The sequence below is a fragment of the Chiloscyllium punctatum genome, chromosome 44, assembly GCF_047496795.1.
Source record: "Chiloscyllium punctatum isolate Juve2018m chromosome 44, sChiPun1.3, whole genome shotgun sequence".
Taxonomy (NCBI): domain Eukaryota; kingdom Metazoa; phylum Chordata; class Chondrichthyes; order Orectolobiformes; family Hemiscylliidae; genus Chiloscyllium; species Chiloscyllium punctatum.
Window position 1 is genome coordinate 51,804,580 of NC_092782.1, and position 21,897 is coordinate 51,826,476.

At 43.6% G+C, this 21,897-nt stretch overlaps 1 protein-coding gene across 1 annotated transcript in view; it reads left to right on the plus strand.

The window, feature by feature from the left end:
• Positions 1–12,575, plus strand: part of podxl (podocalyxin-like) — a 155,494-nt gene extending 142,919 nt beyond the window's left edge. The window contains exons 7-8 of the mRNA XM_072562923.1: positions 2,898–3,068; positions 4,604–12,575. Coding sequence (XP_072419024.1) covers positions 2,898–3,068; positions 4,604–4,798 — 366 coding nt within the window. The 3' untranslated portion in view covers positions 4,799–12,575. The remainder of the gene's footprint in view (positions 1–2,897; positions 3,069–4,603) is intronic.
• Positions 12,576–21,897: the final 9,322 nt, after the last annotated feature.

A 21,897-nucleotide genomic window follows, 5' to 3' on the forward strand; every position in this document is an offset into this window, starting at 1 on the left:
TTTTTCAGGATGGCAGCTGGTGACTAGTGAAATTCCGCAGTAGCCCGTGTTGGGACCACAACTATTCACGTTACACTAACAATCTAGACGAAGGAAGTGAGGTTTTTGCTGCTGAGTTTACAGTTAACACAAAGATAGGTGGAGGGACAGGTAGTGTTGAGGAAGTGGGGAGGCTGCAGAAGGAATTGGACAGGCTGGGAGAGTGGGCAAAGAAATGGCAGACGCAATACAATGTGGGAAATTATGAGGTTATGCACTTTAGGAGGAAGAATAGAGGCATAGATTATTTTCTAAATTGGGAAGGACTTTGTAAAGGGCAAAGGGACTTAGAGGTCCTAGTTCAGGATTCTCTAAAGGTTAACATGCAGGTTCAGTTGGCAGTTAGGTAGGCAAATGCAATGTGAGCATTCATTTCGAATGGGGCTAGAATACAAGATCAGAGATGTAGTGCTCAGGCTGTGTAATGGTCTGGTCAGACTGAATTTGGAATATTGTGAGCCCTTCTGGGCCCCGTATCTAAGGAAGGTTGTGCTGAAGTCAGAGTGGGTCCAAAGGGGGTTTACAAAAATGATCGTGGGGATGAAAGGCTTGTCGTACGAGGTGTGTTTGATGACTGAGTCTATACTCGATGCAGTTTAGGAGGATGAGAAAGGAATCTAATTAAAACTTACAGAATACTGAGAGGACAGGCTACAGTAGATGAGGAGAAGATGTCTCCACTAGCAAGAGAGACTAGGTCCTGAGGGCACAGCTGAGGGTGAAGAGACAACGCTTTAGAAGTGAGGTGAGAAGGAATTTCTTCAGCTGGAGGGTGGGGAATCTGTGGGACTCATTGCTACAGAAGGCTGTGGAGGTCACGTCATTGAATACATCTAAGACAGAGATAGGTAGGTTCTTGATTAGTAAGGGGTCAAGGGTAATGGAGGGAAGGCAGGAGAATGGGGTTGAGAAACATATTAGCCATGCTTGAGTGGCGGAATATAACGGACTGATTGGCCTAATCCATACCGATCAGAGTGGTCACATCATTGTAACTGCTGTGGCATAACAGCTGGTGGTCATCAGGCTGCAGCCCTAACCCATCGCTGGCCATGTACCCCTGTGGAGGAGGGGGAGCAGGATCACTTCATCTGCTGTCACATCTACTTTCTACTTCCATGTCTCATCACCCATGGTCCCCCTTTTCCCTGCAGTATAATCACTTCCATGCAGTTGTTTTATGATGCAGTTGTCTGGAGTGTTAGATCGCAATAAGTGCCTTTGAAATCTGGGCCAGATGCTGTGTGAAAGCCTCTCCATTATTAACAACGTAACTGGACAGGGACTTTTTCAACTTTGTGTCACATCAAATACCACCTCGGTCACCTCATACCGAAACCAAACTGACTGCCACGATCCACAATCTGCAGATACCCGCAGCACATTTCCCACAATGCACCACATTTGCATGCCCTTCTTGCTTTCTGAATCAAGAGATCAAGAAACTTGAATGTTGCTGAAAGAAAACTTACATCAGCCAACATCAGGTGAGCCAAACACTCATCTTCCGATGTATGTTGAAGGAGAGGTGCTGGAATACACTTCTTGAAGCTACTTCTCTCATATGGACACCGATGATGAAGAGTTCCAATACTGGATCAACTGCACTCACCATAAGCAAACCAGGGCAGCGAGTCTCCAAGAACAAAGATCTCTGAAAAGTTCCCATTGTCGGAGTAGTTGTTGTCATCAAACTCCTGTATTGTAATAAGATCTGGACTGTGTATCGGTGTCACACAAGAGAAATTCTGTCAGCAATGCCCTTGCCACATTCCAAGGATTCAAGGGGAGGATGCTCAAAAAGATGCCAGTGTCCTTCTCGCAGCCAGCTCAATCAGCATCCTGGCCAAAAACACCTCAATGATCAACTTCATTGTTTTGGACACTATGTCCAGGTGGCTAAAAAGTATCTTTGCCATCAGGACCTGCTTTCTCAATTCTCAGATGGACAACAATCCAAGAGAGGATAATCCAAATTCTTCACATCGACCCTGAAATCCCTCCTTGAAGCTCAGCAGCATCGATGTGAGTGACGGGAAGAGGGGTGTTACCAATCTAACAAACAGCGACAACTTAGCCATCAGGTCCCATGATGCTTTGAGTCACAACGGCTTAACGTCGAGGCTGGATGGTGATGGAGGAGGAAGGATAAGAAAGCAAATGCCACACTCAGCAATCCCAATACCCTGAAGGACCGTGTACACGGAGAGCTGCAGCTTAATAATCAGCCTGTTCCTGTCAGATAAAGACCTGCAACTCTCAGCCCTTAGAAATTGTCACCCTCCAATCGAGATGAGAGATCGTTTCTGTCATCACGCACACCCATTATGTTAAGTGCAGACCTCTACCCCTTTGTTCTTTCCCACCATATTGCTACGTCCACTTAAAATTCCATTACAGAGCAGTACAGCACAGGAACAAGCCCTTCAGCTTCACAATATTGTGCTGAACATGATGCCGAGTTAAACTAATCCCTTCTGCCTCCCCTTGGTCCATCTCCCTGCATATTCATGTGCTTATCTTAAAGTCCCTTAAACGCCCCTATGGTACCTACCATCACCCCTGGCAGCGCAAACTCCTACCACACACTGAAAGAAACTCGCCCCTCACCTCTCCTTGAAAATTTGTCCCTCTCACCTTAAGCGCGTGCCCCCTAGTCCCAGACATTTCAACATCTTTCCCATTGCTGCCAGACCTGAAAGATCTTGCTCTCTGCATTCGCTTTATATATTTAAACCAAATGAAAGAATGGTTGGAGAATAATTTTCCAGCTTCTGTGTAATGTGTTGTTTTTTTCTTTTGTTTGATTAAATTCTCAGTGATTCTTACAGTTTCCCTCTTTGTTGTTTTTTCTGAAGCTGGGTATTCGGGATTCTGCCAACCAAGAACACAGGAATGAACTGCAGACACCATCTGATCTCAAGAAACACATTGCCATGGTGGTAACTGGCTCCTTGCTGCTGCTCATCTTGCTCTCGGTTGTTGTGTACAGGTGTTCGCAACGCAAGTCACATAACAAGAAGGATCAAGTAAGTGTAACTCTATAAAGAGTGCCAGTAACAGCAGGCGTAGAATTGTACTTTTTAAAAAAAGTAATTTTATTTGAGCATCAATCCTCACGTAAAGCAGGGCCAACCCAAAACTTTGTTTTACGACATGTTGGTATCTCAGACTGGGCCCATCCTAGAGATACTGGTCATGATCCACATTCTCAAAATGTTTCATTAGTTTCTCCAGCACTTCCTGTTATTTGTTTCAGATTTCCACCATCCGCAGTCCTCTCGGTTTTATGTGAGCAGACCTCAGACTATTAGGAAGGGGAATTCCAGGATTTTGACCTAGTGACATGAAGGGACCCATTAGAGACCGAAGGAGAAACCTGTGGATGAAAATACTCCTCACCTGTATTCACTGAAGAGAAAGACATTTTAGGAGTTGGGGTGAAGGTTTTAGAACATGCTTAGATTAATAAGGAGGAAGCTTAGAGGCATAAAAGTGTACAAATACCCAGGGACTGATGAGATGCATCATAGGCTGCTATGGGAGGCAGGGGAGGGAATTATTAGGGCCCTGTCAGAGATATTTAACACTTCGCTGGTCACAGGTAAAGTGCCAGATGACTAGGGGATAGCTAATGTGGTTCCTTTGTTCAAGAAGAGCAGCAGGGTTAGGACAGGTAATTACAGATCAGTTGGTCCAATGTCAGTGGGTGGGAAATCATTGGAAAAAATTCAAAAGGTCAGGATTAATCAATACTTGAAAAGGCAGGAGATTTCCAGTCCCGAGATCACTGCGCTCCTCAAATTCAAGGAGCTTCAGCATGTCTGAGTTTAACCAGTCAACTGTTGGCAACAGTGCCTTCGTCTGACTAGGCTCTAAACTCTGAAAGTTGCTGCTAAATTTTCTGTGTGTCACCACCTTACTCATCTTTAAGGTCTTTAATGTACTAGATTGTGTCCTGTAATATCTCCCAATGTGATATTTTACAAAATCGAGTTTTGCAACTCTCCTGTGAAACGTATTTGATTACGTTATGGGTGCTACATATGTAGCCACCTGATGAAGGAGCAGCGCTTCGAAAGCTAGTGCTTCCAATTAAACCTGTTGGATTATAACCTGGTGTTGAGTGATTTTTAACTATTAAATAACTGTAGTTATTGCAGTAGCTAGGAGACAGCTCCCTCTGCTGTTCTTACATTGGGTCTGCACTTTGTGTTCCAGACACACTGGGAAGCTATTGCAAGTTGTGAGCAGCAGATGGTGATCTTGCATTTGTCATGAAATCCTGAACTGCTCATTTCCCAGGAAACTGGGAGACTTGCATTTCTTTAGCGCCATTCGCCACGCTATGCCCAGGGGGGTTTTACAGCCAGATAGGATCCACCTAAGAAGGGACAGTCACCTGCTATAATGTGGGAAACATAGGCAGCCAAGCTAAGCACAGCAAGATTCCACAGTGTTTATTAACTGACCTGTTTCTGAAAAATCCAAAAAGCAATCCCCGGGAGGGACTGGGCCCTCTGGTAAAACCTCTGCGGTAATTGTGTCCTTCTCCCTTTCGCAGTACCTCACCGAGGAGACTCAGCCAGTGGACAACGGTTGCCATGACAACTTGGCCATGGACATCACCGAATGTGAGCCGGAGATGCAGGAAAAGCCGAGCTCAAAGGTCAACATGCAAGACAACATGGACAACTGGATTGTTCCCATGGATAGCCTGACCAAGGATGAGGTGGAGGAGGAGGACACTCACTTATAAAGCCAGCTGAACCATAAGATGACTGCTCCCTCCAGCCCCACTACACTCCCATATGATTGCTTCAGTATATCTTATACAGCCAACAGAACTGAACTGAAACTTTCACCCAAGCAGCAACCTCCTGACCTCCATATTCTTTTTAATAGGCTTGGTTTTATTTGGGAAATCGGAGGTTCCAGGATTTATTGAGGTCTGTTACGAACATAGCCGTCACTTCACAAGTAATCTGGATGCCTGATGCTCCAAAGACACAAGTTCAAATCCTGCCTCAGGACTTTAGATTTGAAAATAGAGTTTCGAACGTAACCTGAAATGGAATGGTCGTCTCAAACGGTGGCCCTGAGATTATGGATTGATACAAAAATCCCATCTGGTTCACCAATGCCCTTTATAGAGAGAAATCTGTCACCTTTCTCTGGCCTATTCTATACATGACTCCAGACTAGCATCCATGTGGTTGATTCTCAAATGCCTACCCCGCCTACCCCGCCTACCCCTGAAATAGCCCTAGAATGCTATTCGGTTCCAGTCCAATTTATGGTGGGTAATAAACATTGGCCTTGCCAACAATACCCATATCCCACATAGGAATTCCAAAACAGAATGCACTGGGTCATTGTTAAAAAACGTGCTAAGGGCTGAGCCAGTAAATTTGAACAAATTATTCCAAGGGAGAATATTCCCAGTGAATTTACTATCAGGTGTCTAATGAAAGTCTGCAATTTGCAGGTCACTGCTGTGAGCAAAATGAAAAGGGCATTCATAAATAGTATTTTTTTTTCTATTAACATTTTCTTTGAACACTTTTGTTATAAAACTCTCTATGACAGTACTTCCCAGACATTCCGATCCCCCACATTCAGAGCTGAGAGTGTGTGATGGGCCCAATCTGAGTGGGTTACAGCTGTTGTCATTGTCAAAACTGCACAGTGGCCAATCAAATAAGGAATTGTGGATGCCAGCAATCTGAAAAAAAAATAGAAATTGCTGCAGAAACTCAGCGGGTGTGGAGAGAAAGCAGAGTTATCGCTTCGAGTCCAGTAACGTCTTCATCAGAGTTCTGATGAAGATTTTCTGATGAAGAGTCACTGGACTCGAAAGGTTAACTCTGCTTTCTCCCAACAGATAGACAGAGCTTTTCCAGGAAATTTCTGTTGTAGTCCACTGCGACTGTTGCTGCTTCAGAGCTCATAACCCCACATTTTCTGCCAGTGACCCCATTTTGGGGTCCCAACCCCTACTTTGATTTCCTTCCATGGGGCTTCCCAAAGACTTGTTTCAGTGACAGCCAGAAATTTGACAAACAGGTGATATTCACTTCACAAAGGAGCCTCTGTAAGAGTGGACATGTTGGGTGACCAGTGGTGGGAAATTGAGGTGCAGGGAAATGGACCTTTTCAGGTCATGTAATGAAATGTCCCCAGTTGGACCCAACCAGGGTTGGCAACTTTTAAGAAAGAGAAGCACCTTGAACTTCCAACCCCTCGACATTGATATCAGGGACTAAGGGAGTTGGCGCTCTGATATGGAAAAGGTTCCCAACTTCACAAAAAGTGAAAACCCCAAAGTTCAATCAGTCAACTTCCAGAACACCACACTGATCCAATCGCCTTCCAGAACATCAACACCGCCCAATCATCTTCCAGAACACCGCATCGCCCAATCACATGCATTACAAAGCAGAAGAATCTGGCTTTAACTATTTCATGTTGGAATTGCAGTCACAATTTTTTCAGGTAAAATACTTGAGTCCCCCCAGTGAGTTGAGACACCACAGACTATCATCTAACACAGTGACTAATGCTGTGGAGACAAATCAGTTTGTTATTATAGACTGAGAACGTTAGACGGTTTTGTAGAGTGGTGGATGCGAAGTCATTGTTTTATTGCAAAGCCCCATGTTTAAACAAAAACATTCAAATCTTTTGACACCTCAGTAGCAATATCAGATTAATTGACCGGGAACGTTATCTTTCCCTGTAGGATTATATTGGTAAAACCTATAATTTTTCCAAAATTTTCCACTGATGGTGTGACTTTGCATTTTTTCTATGGATGTTGGATCTTTAACACTTAATCTCAGTGTAATTGGATCATCACACAACTGGTGCACATCCACCAACCGAATGAATGAATCTTCAGATGGATTTGAATTTTACATTCCCCTAGCCTTCAACACGTCTGGTCATTGATCACTGCTGCTGAGTTATACATCATTAGTGTTGGGCTTCTGTTTATCCTAAACTGCTAATCTTTTAGAGTAGGGTAGCTCCATAAATTAGAATTCTTGCCTGACTTCTAAACATTTTTAAACAAATCAGTTAGATTTTTTTTTAACTTACAGATTGGAAAAGGGGACATTATGCCCCATCTTGTGTCTGTCCCTGAAGGCTAAAGTTTAAGCCCCACCACTAGGTCTGGGACACCTGTCTCTTCAGTGAAGGACTGGAGATGGGATTACAGCATTGACCGGCTCTCTAAGTGAAAGAAAGAATACTTACATAGCATCTTACCTAAAACATCCCAAAATGTTTTACAGCCAATGTTGAAATGCAACCGTTGTAATATCACTATGGCTGCACATGCCTGGTTGTTGCAAACAGTCGTGCAATAATGGACCACCTAATCTAGTTTTGTGATGCTGACTGAGGTCTTTCTTTCATTGGTGCTATGGGATTTTTATACGTCCACCTGAAAGAGGAGACAGGGCACCTTCATTTAACATCTCAACTGAAAGACAGCACCTTCAACAGGGGAGCATTCCCTCTGTACTATAGTGGACTGTGCACCTAGAATTTAGTGAAGTCATCTCTCTACTTCGATCTGAAACCTTGGACTCCGGTGAAAGTGCTAACCGCTCCATTATCTAAAGAGAAGACAACTGCCAGCATTCTTCCCTCTGTGATACCCTTGCCATCCCGTATACACAATCCATCACTCCCTTTCCCCTCACCATATCACCAGCCTCTATGTCTCTGCCAAAGGTTCCACAACAGTCAAAGGGGTATTTTCCAGGACAGCATTAATTATTCACTATAATTCATTCCACTTTCAATACTTGAGACAGTTCCAGAGACACAATAACTCTGTCACTCTTCCTTATCTTTAAAATAATCAATGATCTAGGCTTACAGACCCCTCCATGTTTATGATTAAGTTTACTTTAAGGGACAATGTAAATGAAGCTAGGGCATTTTATATTGCTATGCACAAAACTGGTTGTGGTAAATGCACAGAACAGTCCACATGTAGCAATTGGTTCAGAAAGTAAATGTTTTCTTTATCATTAAATAAGCCTTCAGTAATCATCAGGCCACACATTGGAATAGTCAAACTGTTAAAGTCATACCCAATTACCACTCTCAATCAATAAAATCTTTCTAGCTGCTCTACAGATGATTGTTTAATGGGCTGGGTTGCATCCATTCCTCTGACCACTCAAAACCAGAAATTGCTGGGAAAACTCAGCTGGTCTGGCAGCATCTGTAGAGATGTTTCAGGTCCAGTGACCCTTCTTCATTTGGTGTGTGTACTGCTCCACGTCCATGTTAATGAAATGAGTCTGTTTTAACAGAAAGATGTACTGTCACAAAGAGACTTCTGTACATATTATCAGTAGTTGTGTTAACAAATAAATACAGCACCTAATAAAATAATCCTTAAATTCCTTTAACTTGAATATCGCCGAAGTAAATTAGACAAATTGCTAGATGTTCTTATTATCAGTTGAAAATTGGACTTGGCTCCACACAACAGTACAGGAAGTGAGGACTCTAACCATGAAACTGCTGAGAACGTGTGGAAACATTGCTTTATGTCAGAAGCTTCAAGTGAGAGAACAATGTCTTTAATTGTCACTGTAACTGTTCCAAACAATGCAGACTGACTCTACGTCTCCCACTCTGTGATACCCATGCACAAGGATTCTACCACGGAAAAGTTAAAATCCACAAACGAGGAGGATACAAGAAAGTCATGTTAAATTTGCTTCTCTGTTCATATCCACTTCATGATCGTTCTGGCTTTAATTTTGTGAAAGAGACTTAAGAGCAGTCTTCTGCCAAGTAACCCAGATAATTTCCCACTGGAGAGCTACCCTTTGTGCAGCGGGTGTGGGCATTTGTGATTTAGTTGAAAAGTTAAGCCCACGACTGTGGAGACAGGATCAGTTTGGAGTGTGGTCCCAGGATTGGGAGTGATGAACATTTCAGTGCGGTAAACGAGGACAACAGAAGAGTGGTTTTGTGAAGATACCTTTTTCAAAGGTATCTACAATCGGTCTGTATTTCAATCCTTCTGCAAGAAAGGAGTGGCACTGTGAGGGGGAAGGGAGTGATGGATTGTATAAATGGGATCGAAGGGGTACCAAAGAGTCTCTCAGCATGGAGAAAATTCAAACAGTCCAGTTCCACTTGCCCACATTTGGCCCATATCTCTTTAAACCTTTCTAATTCATGTATGCGTCCAAATGCTTTTTGAAAGTTCTAACCGTACCTGCATCTATTACTTCCTCTGGCAGTTCATTCACACCCTGTGTGTGAAAAGGTTGCACATACGCGCCGCCCCCCCCACCCCACCCCACCCCACCCCACCCAGGTCATTTTTAAATCTTTCTCCTCTCACCTTAAAAATAGATGTTTCCTAGTTTTGAACTGCCCTACCCTAGGGAAAAGACTTCTCTTCACCTTATGGCAACATCTTAGTAAATCTTTTCTCAACTCTCTCCGATTTAACATCTTTCTAACAGCAAGATGATTGGAACTGCACACAGAACTCCAAAAGTGGCTCACCAATGTCCTGTACAACCTCAGCATGACAACTCAACTCCCTTGGAGAAAGTGAGGACTGCAGATGCTGGAGATCAGAGTCAAGGGTGCGGTGCTGGAACAGCACAGCAGGTCAGGCAGCATCCATGGGCTAAGAGAATCGATGTTTCGGACAAGGGCTTATGCCCGAAATGTTGACTCTCCTCCTTGGCTGCTGGCTGACCTGCTGTGCTTTTTCAGCACCACACTCCCTAATCTCAATGCCTATAGTCATTGGTCTGAGCAATGAAGGCAAGTGTACTAAACACCTTCTTAACCACCCTGTCTACATGCGGTGCAACCTTCAAAGAACTATGTACTTGAACTCCAAGGTGTCTCTGTTCAGGAACACCACCCAGGGCCCACCACTAACTGTATAAGTCCTGCCCATGTTTGTTTTACCAAAATGCAGTACCTCATCCAAATTAAAACTGCCACTCCTCAGCTCATTGGGCCAATTGATAAAGATCCCTTTATATTCTAAGATAATCCTCTTCACTGTTAACCATGCCATCAATTTTGGTCAGTGAAGGAGTAAGGGGTATCTGAGGGAGAGGTAGAATATAAAGAGTCAGGAACAGTCAATGAAGGGAGTAGAATACCTCAGATGTGGATCGTATGAAAGGTAGTTAGTGGGTGATTAAGAGGAGGTTGGGGTAATTAAGATTTGGGGAGTTGCTCAGTGGGACCGTGTAGTGGATTACTGTGAAGGAAGGTAGTGAACTCTTCTGTATTTAGTCCTTCAGGAACAAATAGGAGAGCAATGGCAGGGTTTCCTATAAATTACTCAGCATTGGTATACATAAATTTTTATCTTGCAGGTCAGGAATCTAAGATAAGGTGTGCCCAAACCTCAGTACCAACCCCACGTCACTGCAGCATAATTCTGAATTGGGCCACGATCCTAAGCACATAAGTCATAACTCCTTAATATGTTAACCTGACAGGAAATTTAAGGAAAATTGCAACAAAATGGCATTGAAATGACAGCACACAGGTAATTTAGCCCAGAGCTCTCTGAAGCAAGCTATTCCAATCACATCTCCCTGTTTCTTTCCAAATCAGTTAGTCAGTTCTGTAACCAAATCTAAAACAGTTAGTCAGCTCTGTCGCCAATTCTTAAACATTAAGATGCTGCCTCTTTTAACCACTCACTTTTCTTGTGCATTCACCATGCTATTTTCCTTTCAGAAATACATATACGTAAAACACAATGAGTTTACAATTGGGAGTCAAATGATGACCTACATCTGGTCATTCAAACTGATTACAGAGAGGAACAATTACAACCCTTGATATACTCAGATTTGATTCCTAATGTTCCTTTCCGAAATCAATTTTAAGTGAATGGACTAGGTTGTACTGTACTTTGAATCCAGTTGCAAACTGTGACTCAGTGTTTTCGATATTATTTATTTAGCTCACTTTAATCTTTTATATTTTGTTGCTTATCAGAATGAGAAACGCCGCCCATTATAGTGGTTATAATCTGTTTATATCTACCTGCAGACAATAATCTTGCATTCCAAGTACCCAGAATTTGTTCCTGTGGTGTAAATTTTGCAGCCTGCCTTCTGTTCACATGGGCCATTCGCAGCTGGCGTAACTGTGGCCTGTTTCGCCAAACTCCAATTTAGTGCCATTTCCCTTTCACTTGCAAAAGCAGCAGTATCAGGATTCAGAGTTCAACTAACGAGCAAATTAAATGACCATTATTAAAACATAAACTCAGAATATAAGAATTCAATGGAACAGTTGATCAGTTTTTGTTACGTCCAATGGTGGGGAGTAGGTCTAAATCGGTCTCCACTTTTAAACTTCCCACAATGGCACAACCAGATCAGCTCTCCATACGAAGGTCACAAGTTTGAGGCAAGTCCCACGACTGTGTCCTATAGCATTGACGTGTCCTTGGCCAAGGAACGTGTCTGTGAACCAGAGGTCAAGCGTTACATGGTTATGTCAAAAAAAAAGGAAAATTCAATATTAAATATGGAAGTAATGAAGGATTTATTTTGCATAAATCACCTCCCAATCTTTGCTGATCATTAACAAGAAATGCTCGCATGGTGACTATGATATCTTGTTGAACTTCTCTCTCAATCCAAACATTAACAAGCAACCTATCTTCCTCTTTTCAATACAAATCCTACATCAATACTGTTCTGCCCAGACTCATCGCTCACCAAGGAACGGTGCAGACCATAGAGTCTGGCTGATCACTCCAAACACAATTAGGTGAAATCTCAGAGTAATGGAAAGCAGAACAGCAGACAATACTCATTAAAGATTTGTTATAATTTCAAAATTGATTGGTGCCCAACAAATACTTCTTCAACCATCAAGATTTCAGAATTTTGGACCAACAGAACAGAGTTTGACTTCACTATCATGCAGGTGGACCTGCTCATAAAGTCAACAGATGAGAACATTAACTGACTGCTAAAATCTCTTAATTAGAATTCCCTGCTCCACCATCCCAGTAACTGAGGAGCATGAGTTGTTTATAAATAAAGTTTGTTTTGTTGATTTAGAGATATTTGGGACATTAGCAATGTCAATTTACTTTCCAACCACAGGTGGCCAGAGTTGGTGGACTTTACTTAGAACTATTGCACACTACTTTTAGTGAAGGTTGCGCATGATGGTATTTAGATAGGCAACTGTTTAGATCTGCACTGAAAGAATGGCTAATACCTGCAGGGCAAGAGGCTGTGTCACTTTGACATGCATTCTGAACATTAATACCCTTAAACTTTATGATGTTGGAGGTCAGAACAGTAGGATGTAACACCTTGGTAAGCTGTTATGGTTAGTTCCGCAGCAACTATCAATTTGCAACTCATTCTTAATGGATTTTCTTCACCAAGAACAATTACAGTTCTTGTATTTACAATTAATGTCAATTTCATAGTGCTTGCTTATGGAAGAAACTCCAATGGTTGAACAATAAAAATGAATAAGTACCAATACATCACCACTACCTGGCAAAACTCTGGTTCCAGATGATGTGATGTCCGAGTGTCCACATGAATAAAGAGCGTGATTTAAATAAACAGAATGTTTAGCCATTTCACAACACTACAGAGAACATAGCAATGGGTGAACTGACTATGAAAGATCTGCTGTATTCAGAGTTCTTGCAAGAGCTCAAGGTGAAAAGTGGAGGTGGTACCTTGAGCTAATCAGCATCTGCTTGCACTGACAGAAGGGGGGAAAAAGAAGCTTCTAAGTCCAACTTATTTTCAATCATCCAATTCTCTCAGTTGGGTTCATGGATAACACTTCAACTCCCCCTCCCACTCCACCAAGGACATGCAGGTCCTTGGACTCCTCCATCGCCAGACCAGAGCAACACGACGGTTGGAGGAAGAACGCCTCATCTTCCGCCTAGGAACCCTCCAACCACAAGGGATGAACTCAGATTTCTCCAGTTTCCTCATTTCCCCTCCCCCCACCTTGTATCAGTCAAATCCCTTGAACTCAGCACCACCTTCCTAACCTGCAATCTTCTTCCTGACCTCTCCGCCCCACTCCGGCCTATCACCCTCACCTTGACCTCCTTCCACCTATCACATTTCCAACGCCCATCCCCCAAGTCCCTCCTCCCTACCTTTTATCTTAGCCTGCTGGACACACTTTCCTCATTCCTGAAGAAGAGCTCACGCCCAAAACGTTGATTCTCCTGCTCCTTGGATGCCTCCTGACCTGCTGCGCTTTTCCAGCAACACATTTTCAGCTCTGATCTCCAGCATCTGCAGTCCTCACTTTCTCCTCCTTCATGGATAATGGGGCATACAAACATTGGAGGATGAGAAGGTCCTGTGATGTCGTGGCAGTGTCCTTACCTCTGGGCCAGAGATTCCATTTGCCCGAGGTCCGTCATAATTTGTCCAAACAGGCCAAATAAAATTGAGATTGCATTGCAGTACTAGCAAAGCTGATAATACTGTGCTAGATGAGAGTCAGACTCAAAGACTAAAGCATATCTCAAATGTAATTTACCGAAGCCATGAGCAAATTGGTATAGGGTAAACAAGATGAGAGATCAACTCAACTCAGAATGGTTTTGGAAAACTGAATTTTACATTCATGAGGCACTGGCACCAGTACTGTGGAAAAAAGGGTGCAAGACTGTTGGGATGGTCTCTACCTGAACTGTGCTGGGATCAGTGTTCTACCAGGGCTTTAAACTAGAATGGGAGGAAGGGGATCAAGTGAGGTGAAGATGTGATTAAAGAGATAGAGCAAGGCAAGAAAGTGTTACCCGAAACTGATTTGGACTAGTCATGTAAACACTGTGGCAATAATTATGGGTTAATTTAAATCTACACATCAAATTATTGAATCAGAATGTCAAAAGTGGTCTAGAGGATGAAATCATAGAGCATTTTTGGAGAGATTCTTAGAACATCATGCTCCAGAGCCAAGCAGAAGGGTCATTATTCTAAGATCTAGTAGCATGAAATAAAAGCAGTTAATGACCACACAGTAAAGGTGACCCAGGAAGGAGTGACTATAACATGATTCAATTTCACATTTGGTTTGAAAGAGAAAAGAATGCTAAGAGTCGTGCTTCAAACTTAACGCAGTCAATGATGATGGTAGAAACACACAGATCTGGTTAATGAACGTGAAAATTGGATTGAAGGGTAGGACAGCAGCAATGCAGTGACAGATATTAAAGAAGGTATTTCAATAACATTTAACAAAGACACATTGCAATGAGAAAGAAAAACGAAGATGCACCATTCTTAACTAAATTAAATATAGGTTCAAATGGAAAGGAAAAACATACAATTCCATGAAGAGGCAGGTCAGAAGATTACATAGAATATTGAAGTGTAAAAGCATAATGAGGGATGACTCGAGTATGAGAGAACATTAGCGAGAAACATATTTTAAAAAGCTAGTAAACATTTCTACAACTGTCTATAAAAGAGTGAAAAGTCAGCATTGATCTCGAGGGAGAATTAATGAAAAGAAAATGGCACAGGAAGATATTTTGCATTGGTCTTCACTGAAGATGATACAAGTATGATGCTAGAAATAAATTGAGAGTGTTGAAAGGGAGGGAGAAACAAAGACAATCACAGCGTGAGGATACTTGGGAAATTTCATGGAACTAATAACTGACAAGTCTCCAGGTCTTAATTGAAATCATTTTAGTTTTTTGTTTAAAAAGAGGCAGCTGCCGAGGTAATACATGCATTGGTTTTAATTTTTCAAAATTCCTAGAGTCTAGATGAAGCACAGTGAGTGTAACTGGTCAAGACAGGTGCACAGAAAGCAAGAAGCTACAGTCAAGTTACCTTGTCATTCATCAGAAGGAAAATAGGTGAATCTATTAAGGATGTTCTGGGAAAGCACTTCAAAAATCTCAATGCGATTAGACAACAATTTTGTGAAAGGGGGAACTTGCTTCACTATTTTATTAGAGTACTTTGAACGAGTAATTAAGACCTTGAATAAGCAGAACCCATGAATGTGGTGTCGTAAGATTTCCAGAAGGCATTTGACAAGGGACAGCATACAAGGGTACAACACAAAGTAACAGTCAATGGGTATAGGGACAAATTAGCATAGATAGATTAGCTACCAGGCAACATAGAGAAGACACAAACTGGCTGCTTTTCAGTTAGCAACAGATAATGAGTGGAGTGCCACAGAAGTCTAAACTATTCATAATCTATATCAGATGACACAGAGAGGAAAGTAAGTCGCGAAGAGGACATAAGGAGCCTGTAAAGAGATACAGTTGGTTAAGTGAATGAGGAAAAAGGTTTGGTGGATTACACAGTGCATGTAAGGAAGTGTAAATGTGTACATTTTGAATGGAAAAGTAGAAAACAGCACATTATTTAAATGGGAAGATTATGTGTGCAGTGTGCTGGTAGATGAATCAAAGTTAGTATCAGGTACAGCAAGTGATTAGGAAAGTCTAAAGAATGGCATCATTTATTGCAGGGAGAATGAAATATATAAGTAGATAGGTTTTGTTTCCATTGTACAGCGCATTAATGTGATCATATTTAGCACACAGTATATAGTTTGAGTCTCTATTTAAGGCAGTTCAGAGAATGTTCACACAACTAATTAATTATGAGGGAGCCATCATGTGAGGTAAGGTTCAACAGGTTGGACTTGCATTCATTGGAGTTCAGAACGCTGGGAGGTGATCTGACCAAAACATACAGGATCTCAACAATACTTGACAGAGTGAATGCTGAAAAGCTGTCACTATTTGTAGGAGAGGCGAGAACTAGGGGACAATTTAAAAATAAGGGATTTTCCATTTAAAATTGAGATGACATTTTTCTCTCAGAGTGTTGAGAGTCTGGAAAGCATTTTCCAAGAGTGGTGCAGAGTCATTGAATTTTAAGGTAGAGGTAGAGAAATTCTTGACCAATAAGGGAGTCAGTGGTTAGCAGGGCAAGTTGTAAAGCAAAGTTGAGATCATGGTCAGATCAGTCATGATCTTATTAAATGGCCATGATATGGAGGTGATAGCAGAAGCCGATAGCCAAGTTCGGTATCCATGAGGATGGCCTCAACTGAGACCTTGCGTTCATGTCACACTACAGCTGACCCCACTATACTACACATTTGTTCACACAGACCCTCTCTCATACACATGCTCTCTCTCAACACACATACACCCTCACACTCTTATCAGCTTATAATCTATCACATTCATGCGCACACTCTACCAAGTATGCGCATACACAAACACACACACACTCTCTCTCTCTCTCACTCATGTGCGCGCGCACACAGAAGTCTATGGGGTGAGTTTGGATTTGCAGATAAATTCTATTTTTGCTCAAAAGCACACAGCCTGCGGGCAGTCAATCCATATAACAATTTATAAATTCCTACTTTGTAAATAGAACCAGTCTGACTCAAGATTGGGGTACAGACAGACTCTAACCTCATACCTTTAATGCATTGTCTCAGCTGAGATGTCACCTTTTGTTATAAAGTCTTAAGTTATCTCAAGAAGGTGACTTAAAAGTAGTTTTGGGACTTATTTATTAATGAACTGCAACTTTCAACCCAATCTGAAGGAAGAGAGACTCAACAGCAATCTATGTTTGGATTAGTGGTGCTGGAAGAGCACAGCAGTTCAGGCAGCATCCAACGAGCAGCGAAATCGACGTTTCGGGCAAAAGCCCTTCATCAGGAATAAAGGCAGTGAGCCTGAAGCGTGGAGAGATAAGCTAGAGGAGGGTGGGGGTGGGGAGAGAGTAGCAGAGAGTACAATGGGTGAGTGGGGGAGGGGATGAAGATGATAGGTCAGGGAGGAGAGGGTGGAGTGGATAGGTCGAAAAGGAGATAGGCAGGTCGGACAAGTCTGGACAAGTCAAGGAGACAGTGCTGAGCTGGAAGTTTGAAACTAGGATGAGGTGGGGGAAGGGGAAATGAGGAAACTGTTGAAGTCCACATTGATGCCCTGGGGTTGAAGTGTTCCGAGGCGGAAGATGAGGCGTTCTTCCTCCAGGCGTCTGGTGGTGAGGGAGCGGCGGTGAAGGAGGCCCAGGACCTCCATGTCCTCGGCAGAGTGGGATGGGGAGTTGAAATGTTGGGCCACGGGGCGGTGTGGTTGATTGGTGCGGGTGTCTCTGAGATGTTCCCTAAAGTGCTCTGCGAGGAGGCGCCCAGTGTCTCCAATGTAGAGGAGACCACATCGGGAGCAACGGATACAATAAATGATATTAGTGGATGTGTAAGTAAAACTTTGATGGATGTGGAAGGCTCCTTTAGGGCCTTGGATAGAGGTGAGGGAGGAGGTGTGGGCACAGGTTTTACAGTTCCTGCGGTGGCAGGGGAAAGTGCCAGAATGGGAGGGTGGGTCGTAGGGGGGTGTGGACCTGACCAGGTAGTCACGGAGGGAACAGTCTTTGCGGAAGGCAGAAAGGGGTGGGGAGGGAAATATATCCCTGGTGGTGGGGTCTGTTTGGAGGTGGCAGAAATGTCGGCAGATGATTTGGTTTATGCGAAGGTTGGTAGGGTGGAAGGTAAGCACCGGGGTGCTCTGTCCTTGTTACGGTTGGAGGGGTGGGGTCTGAGGACAGAGGTGCGGGATGTGGACGAGATGCGTTGGAGGGCATCTTTAACCACGTAGGAAGGGAAATTGCGGTCTCTAAAGGAGGAGGCCATCTGGTGTGTTCTATGTGGAACTAGCCCTCCTGGGAGCAGATACGGCAGAGGCGGAGAAATTGGGAATACGGGATGGCATTTTTGCAAGAGATAGGGTGGGAAGAGGTGTAATCCAGGTAGCTGTGGGAGTCGGTGGGTTTGTAAAAAATGTCAGTGTCAAGTCGGTCGTCATGAATGGAGATGGAGAGGTCCAGGAAGGGGAGCGAGGTGTCAGAGATGGTCCAGGTAAATTTAAGGTCAGGGTGGAATGTGTTGGTGAAGTTGATGAATTGCTCAACCTCCTCGCGGGAGCACGAGGTGGCGCCAATGCAGTCATCAATGTAGCGGAGGAAGAGGTGGGGAGTGGTGCCGGTGAGCCAACAAAGAGACAGGCATAGCTGGGGCCCATACGTGTGCCCATGGCTATGCCTTTGATCTGGAGGAAGTGGGAGGATTCAAAGGAGAAATTGTTAAGGGTGAGGACCAGTTCGGCCAAACGAATGAGAGTGTCGGTGGAAGGGTACTGTTGGGGACGTCTGGAGAGGAAAAAACAGAGGGCTTGGAGGCCCTGGTCATGGCGGATGGAGGTGTAGAGGGATTGGATATCCATGGTGAAGATGAGGCGTTGGGGGCCGGGGAAACAGAAGTCTTGGAGGAGGTGGAGGGCGTGGTTGGTGTCTCGAACGTATGTGGGGAGTTTCTGGACTAGGGGGAATAGGACAGTGTCGAGGTAGGTAGAGATGAATTCAGTAGGGCAGGAGCATGCTGAGACAATGGGTCGGCCAGGGTGGTCAGGCTTGTGGATCTTGGGAAGGAGGTAGAACCGGGCAGTGCGGGGTTCCCAGACTGAGGTTGGAAGCTGTGGGTAGGAGATCTCCTGAGGTGATGAGGTTCTGTATGGTCTGGGAGATGATGGTTTGGTGATGGGGGTTGGGGGCATGGTCGAGGGGGCAGTAGGAAGAGGTGTCCTCGAGTTGGCGTTTGGCTTCAGCGGTGTAGAGGTCAGTGCGCCAGACAACCACTGTGCCCCCTTTATCCGCTGGCTTAATGGTGAGGTTGGGATTGGAGCAGAGGGATTGGAGGGCTGTGCGTTGTGAGGGTGAGAGGTTGGAGTGGGGGAGCGGGGTTGACAGGTTGAGGCGGTTAATGTCCCGGCGGCTGTTGGAAATGAAGAGGTCGAGGGCAGGTAATAGGCCAGCGCGGGGTGTCCAGGTGGATGCAGTGTGTTGGAGTTGGGCGAAGGGGTCCTCGGAAGGTGGGCGGGAGTCCTGATTGTGAAAGTAAGCTCGGAGGCGGAGGCGACAGCGATGGAAGAATTGATCGATGCCAGGGCGTGTATTAAATTCATTGATGCGTGGACGGAGGGGGATGAAGGTGAGTCCTTTGCTGAGGACTGATCGTTCGTCCTCAGTGAGTGGGAGGTCTGGAGGGATGGTGAAAACTCGGCAGGGCCGGGAGCTGGGATCTGGTGTGGGTGTGGAGCTGGGAGTGGGGTCGGAGCCAGTACCTGGAGTGGGTGTGATGGTGGGGGGAATGGGGGTGGAGGCATGAGCAAGGGTAATGTTCCCCTCAGGGTTCTGGTGGGGGGGGGGGGGGGGGGGGGGCGTGACAGCAGAATGCAGGTGAGTGGCGCTGGTGGGGGCGGAAGTGGCGGTGATCATGGCAGTAGGGGTGGCGGAAGTCACTGAGCGGGTGGCATCAGCGATGATGTGAGCGCCGGAAGTGGCTGTGGGAGCGGCCATGATGGGGGCGGAAGTGACATCATCACTCAGCGTGGGGGTGGTAGCTGTGTCAGCCGCATGGCTAATGGCGTTTCCGAGGCCAGGCACAATCTATGTTTGTTCAATACATTGTTTTAATTGCATGACACTGTAACCTTTTGCTATAAATCCTGTCTTATGATTCTGCCCCACTAGTTACCTGATGAAGGAGCAGCGCTCTGAAGGCTAGTACTTCATATTAAACCTTTTGGACTATAGCCTGGTGCTGTGTGATTTTTAACTGTATTAAATGGCAGAACAGCTCAGGGACTGAATAGCCTACACCTGTTCCTATATACATGTTCATCGAACACAAATATCACTGTTGATGGCATGGAACCATACACTGAATGAAAGTGTTTACTCAAATTCTTTAGAAACTAATTCCAAAATATAAAAATGGTTAACGTTAACTCATTTCTGAGCCATAAAAGCATCCATCTTTCTTAAAGAACCTAAAATAATTCCTTGTAAGATAAATATCAACTTCACAAAATTCAGAAGCAAAAGGTTTATCAGAGGTAATGAAAATAGCTGAGAATGGTGGATATAATTTGAGGAGGTGTTAAATAAATTCTTACAAGTGGCACTTACCAAAGCAGCAACAACTTATGAAGTTGGTAGTAAATTTGTTTGAAACCAGGCTTAAGATTTAAAAGTACAGGATGATTTCTTTTTGTCTGTTTTAAGAATTTAAATGACAATTTAAATTCTCCAAAAATCTCTGCTGAATTCCTAGGATTTGGAGAACACTGGTAGTTGCGATATCAACAGCAATGAAATGGGACTGGGTCAATTAAATGAATGGACTAAGACGTAGCTAATGAACTAGAATAGGAAATAGAAAATATCAACAGATGGAGATGTCATTTTGCAAAAGAAGGAAAAGGATTTGGATATAATTCTTAACCTGTGTCTCCAGGCAACAAGGTCAGCACTGCTAATTGTGGTTGAAACTAGTTTGTCTCATGAGATGTGATTAATTCTCAATCCTGTTAAATGTTGTCAATTTGACACAAAGGTCAGGCATTTCCTTGAAACATTAATGCACAAATAAAATCAGACCCAAGCTTCACAGTGAAATTGAAAATATCGGTCTTAAGTGAATTCTCTCTCTTTACTGCATTTTGGGTTACACAAATCACAGGCCATATCACAGGCTATGGCCAAGGTCCTCAGCATTTTTATTCTGTACAAGCTCCTCTTGATTACAATTGTATCAAAGCAATTTCAAAACAGTAGAAAGGCACAAACATCACCATTGTGAAGATCAATTCCAACATGTGCGCCCTATTTGGAACTCAATGATTTACCATCTGCCTATATTCATGTGCCAAGCCAATTTGGACTTGAACGTCTCCTGTTCAGATTCAGGGCTTTGAATTCAATTACCATTAGAAACTACTATCAAGGCAGTTCTAGTTCGATTCCTGAACTACAGTCAAGGAGTGACGATCACCAACAATCTGTCCTGGTTCACCCACATTGATTTGACGGTCAATAAAGCACAACACCTCTACTTCTCAGGACACTAAGGAAATTCAGCATGACTGGAAAGACTCAAACTATTTTTATGGATGCACCACAGAAAGCATTCTATCCAGATGCATTATGGCTTGGTACGGCAACTGCTCTGCCCAGGACACAAAAAACTACAGAGAGTTATGAACACAGCCCAGTCCATCACTCAAGTCAACCTTCCAGCCATTGGCTCCATCTATACTCCCCCTGCATCAGGAGGGCAGCCAACACAAAGACCCCCTCACGCCCAGCTATAATCTCTTCCAACCTCGTGTCAGGCAAAAGACACAAAAGCTTAAACGCATGAACCAACAGATTTAAGAACAGCTTCTTCTCTGTTATCAGATTTCTGAATGGACCTTTCAAATTTTAAATGTAATGTTGACCTTGCTCTTAGTGCACCTTCTTTGCAGCCAAACATGGTGTTCCTTGCTCTATTACCCGAAAGCACTTTGTATGGTATGATCTACCTATACTGCACGTAAAACACAACTTCTCACTGTAAATAAGTGCTTGATTTTATTACTGTCATGTAATCTGCCACATTCTGCTGCTAAGGCATTTTACTCCGAAATAATTTAAACTTGTCTACAAGGCTGCCTTTCTACTTGCAGAACTGATAATAGCAGAAACTGCACTCATTCTCCTGTGAAAGATATTACAATGATCAGCCCCTAATCGTTAAAACCAGGTATACTATCCTGTACCTCACATTATTGCAAGTTTCAATTCATTTCAAGACCTGTTCACTGAAGACAACACATTCTCAGAGAAGAGTATGGAAAGTATGAATGGTAATGACCATTAGTAGCTTGTTCCATAAAAGATCAAAAGGCCCCAGCACTTCACCGATCTCCCAATCAGTTTTAGCCTC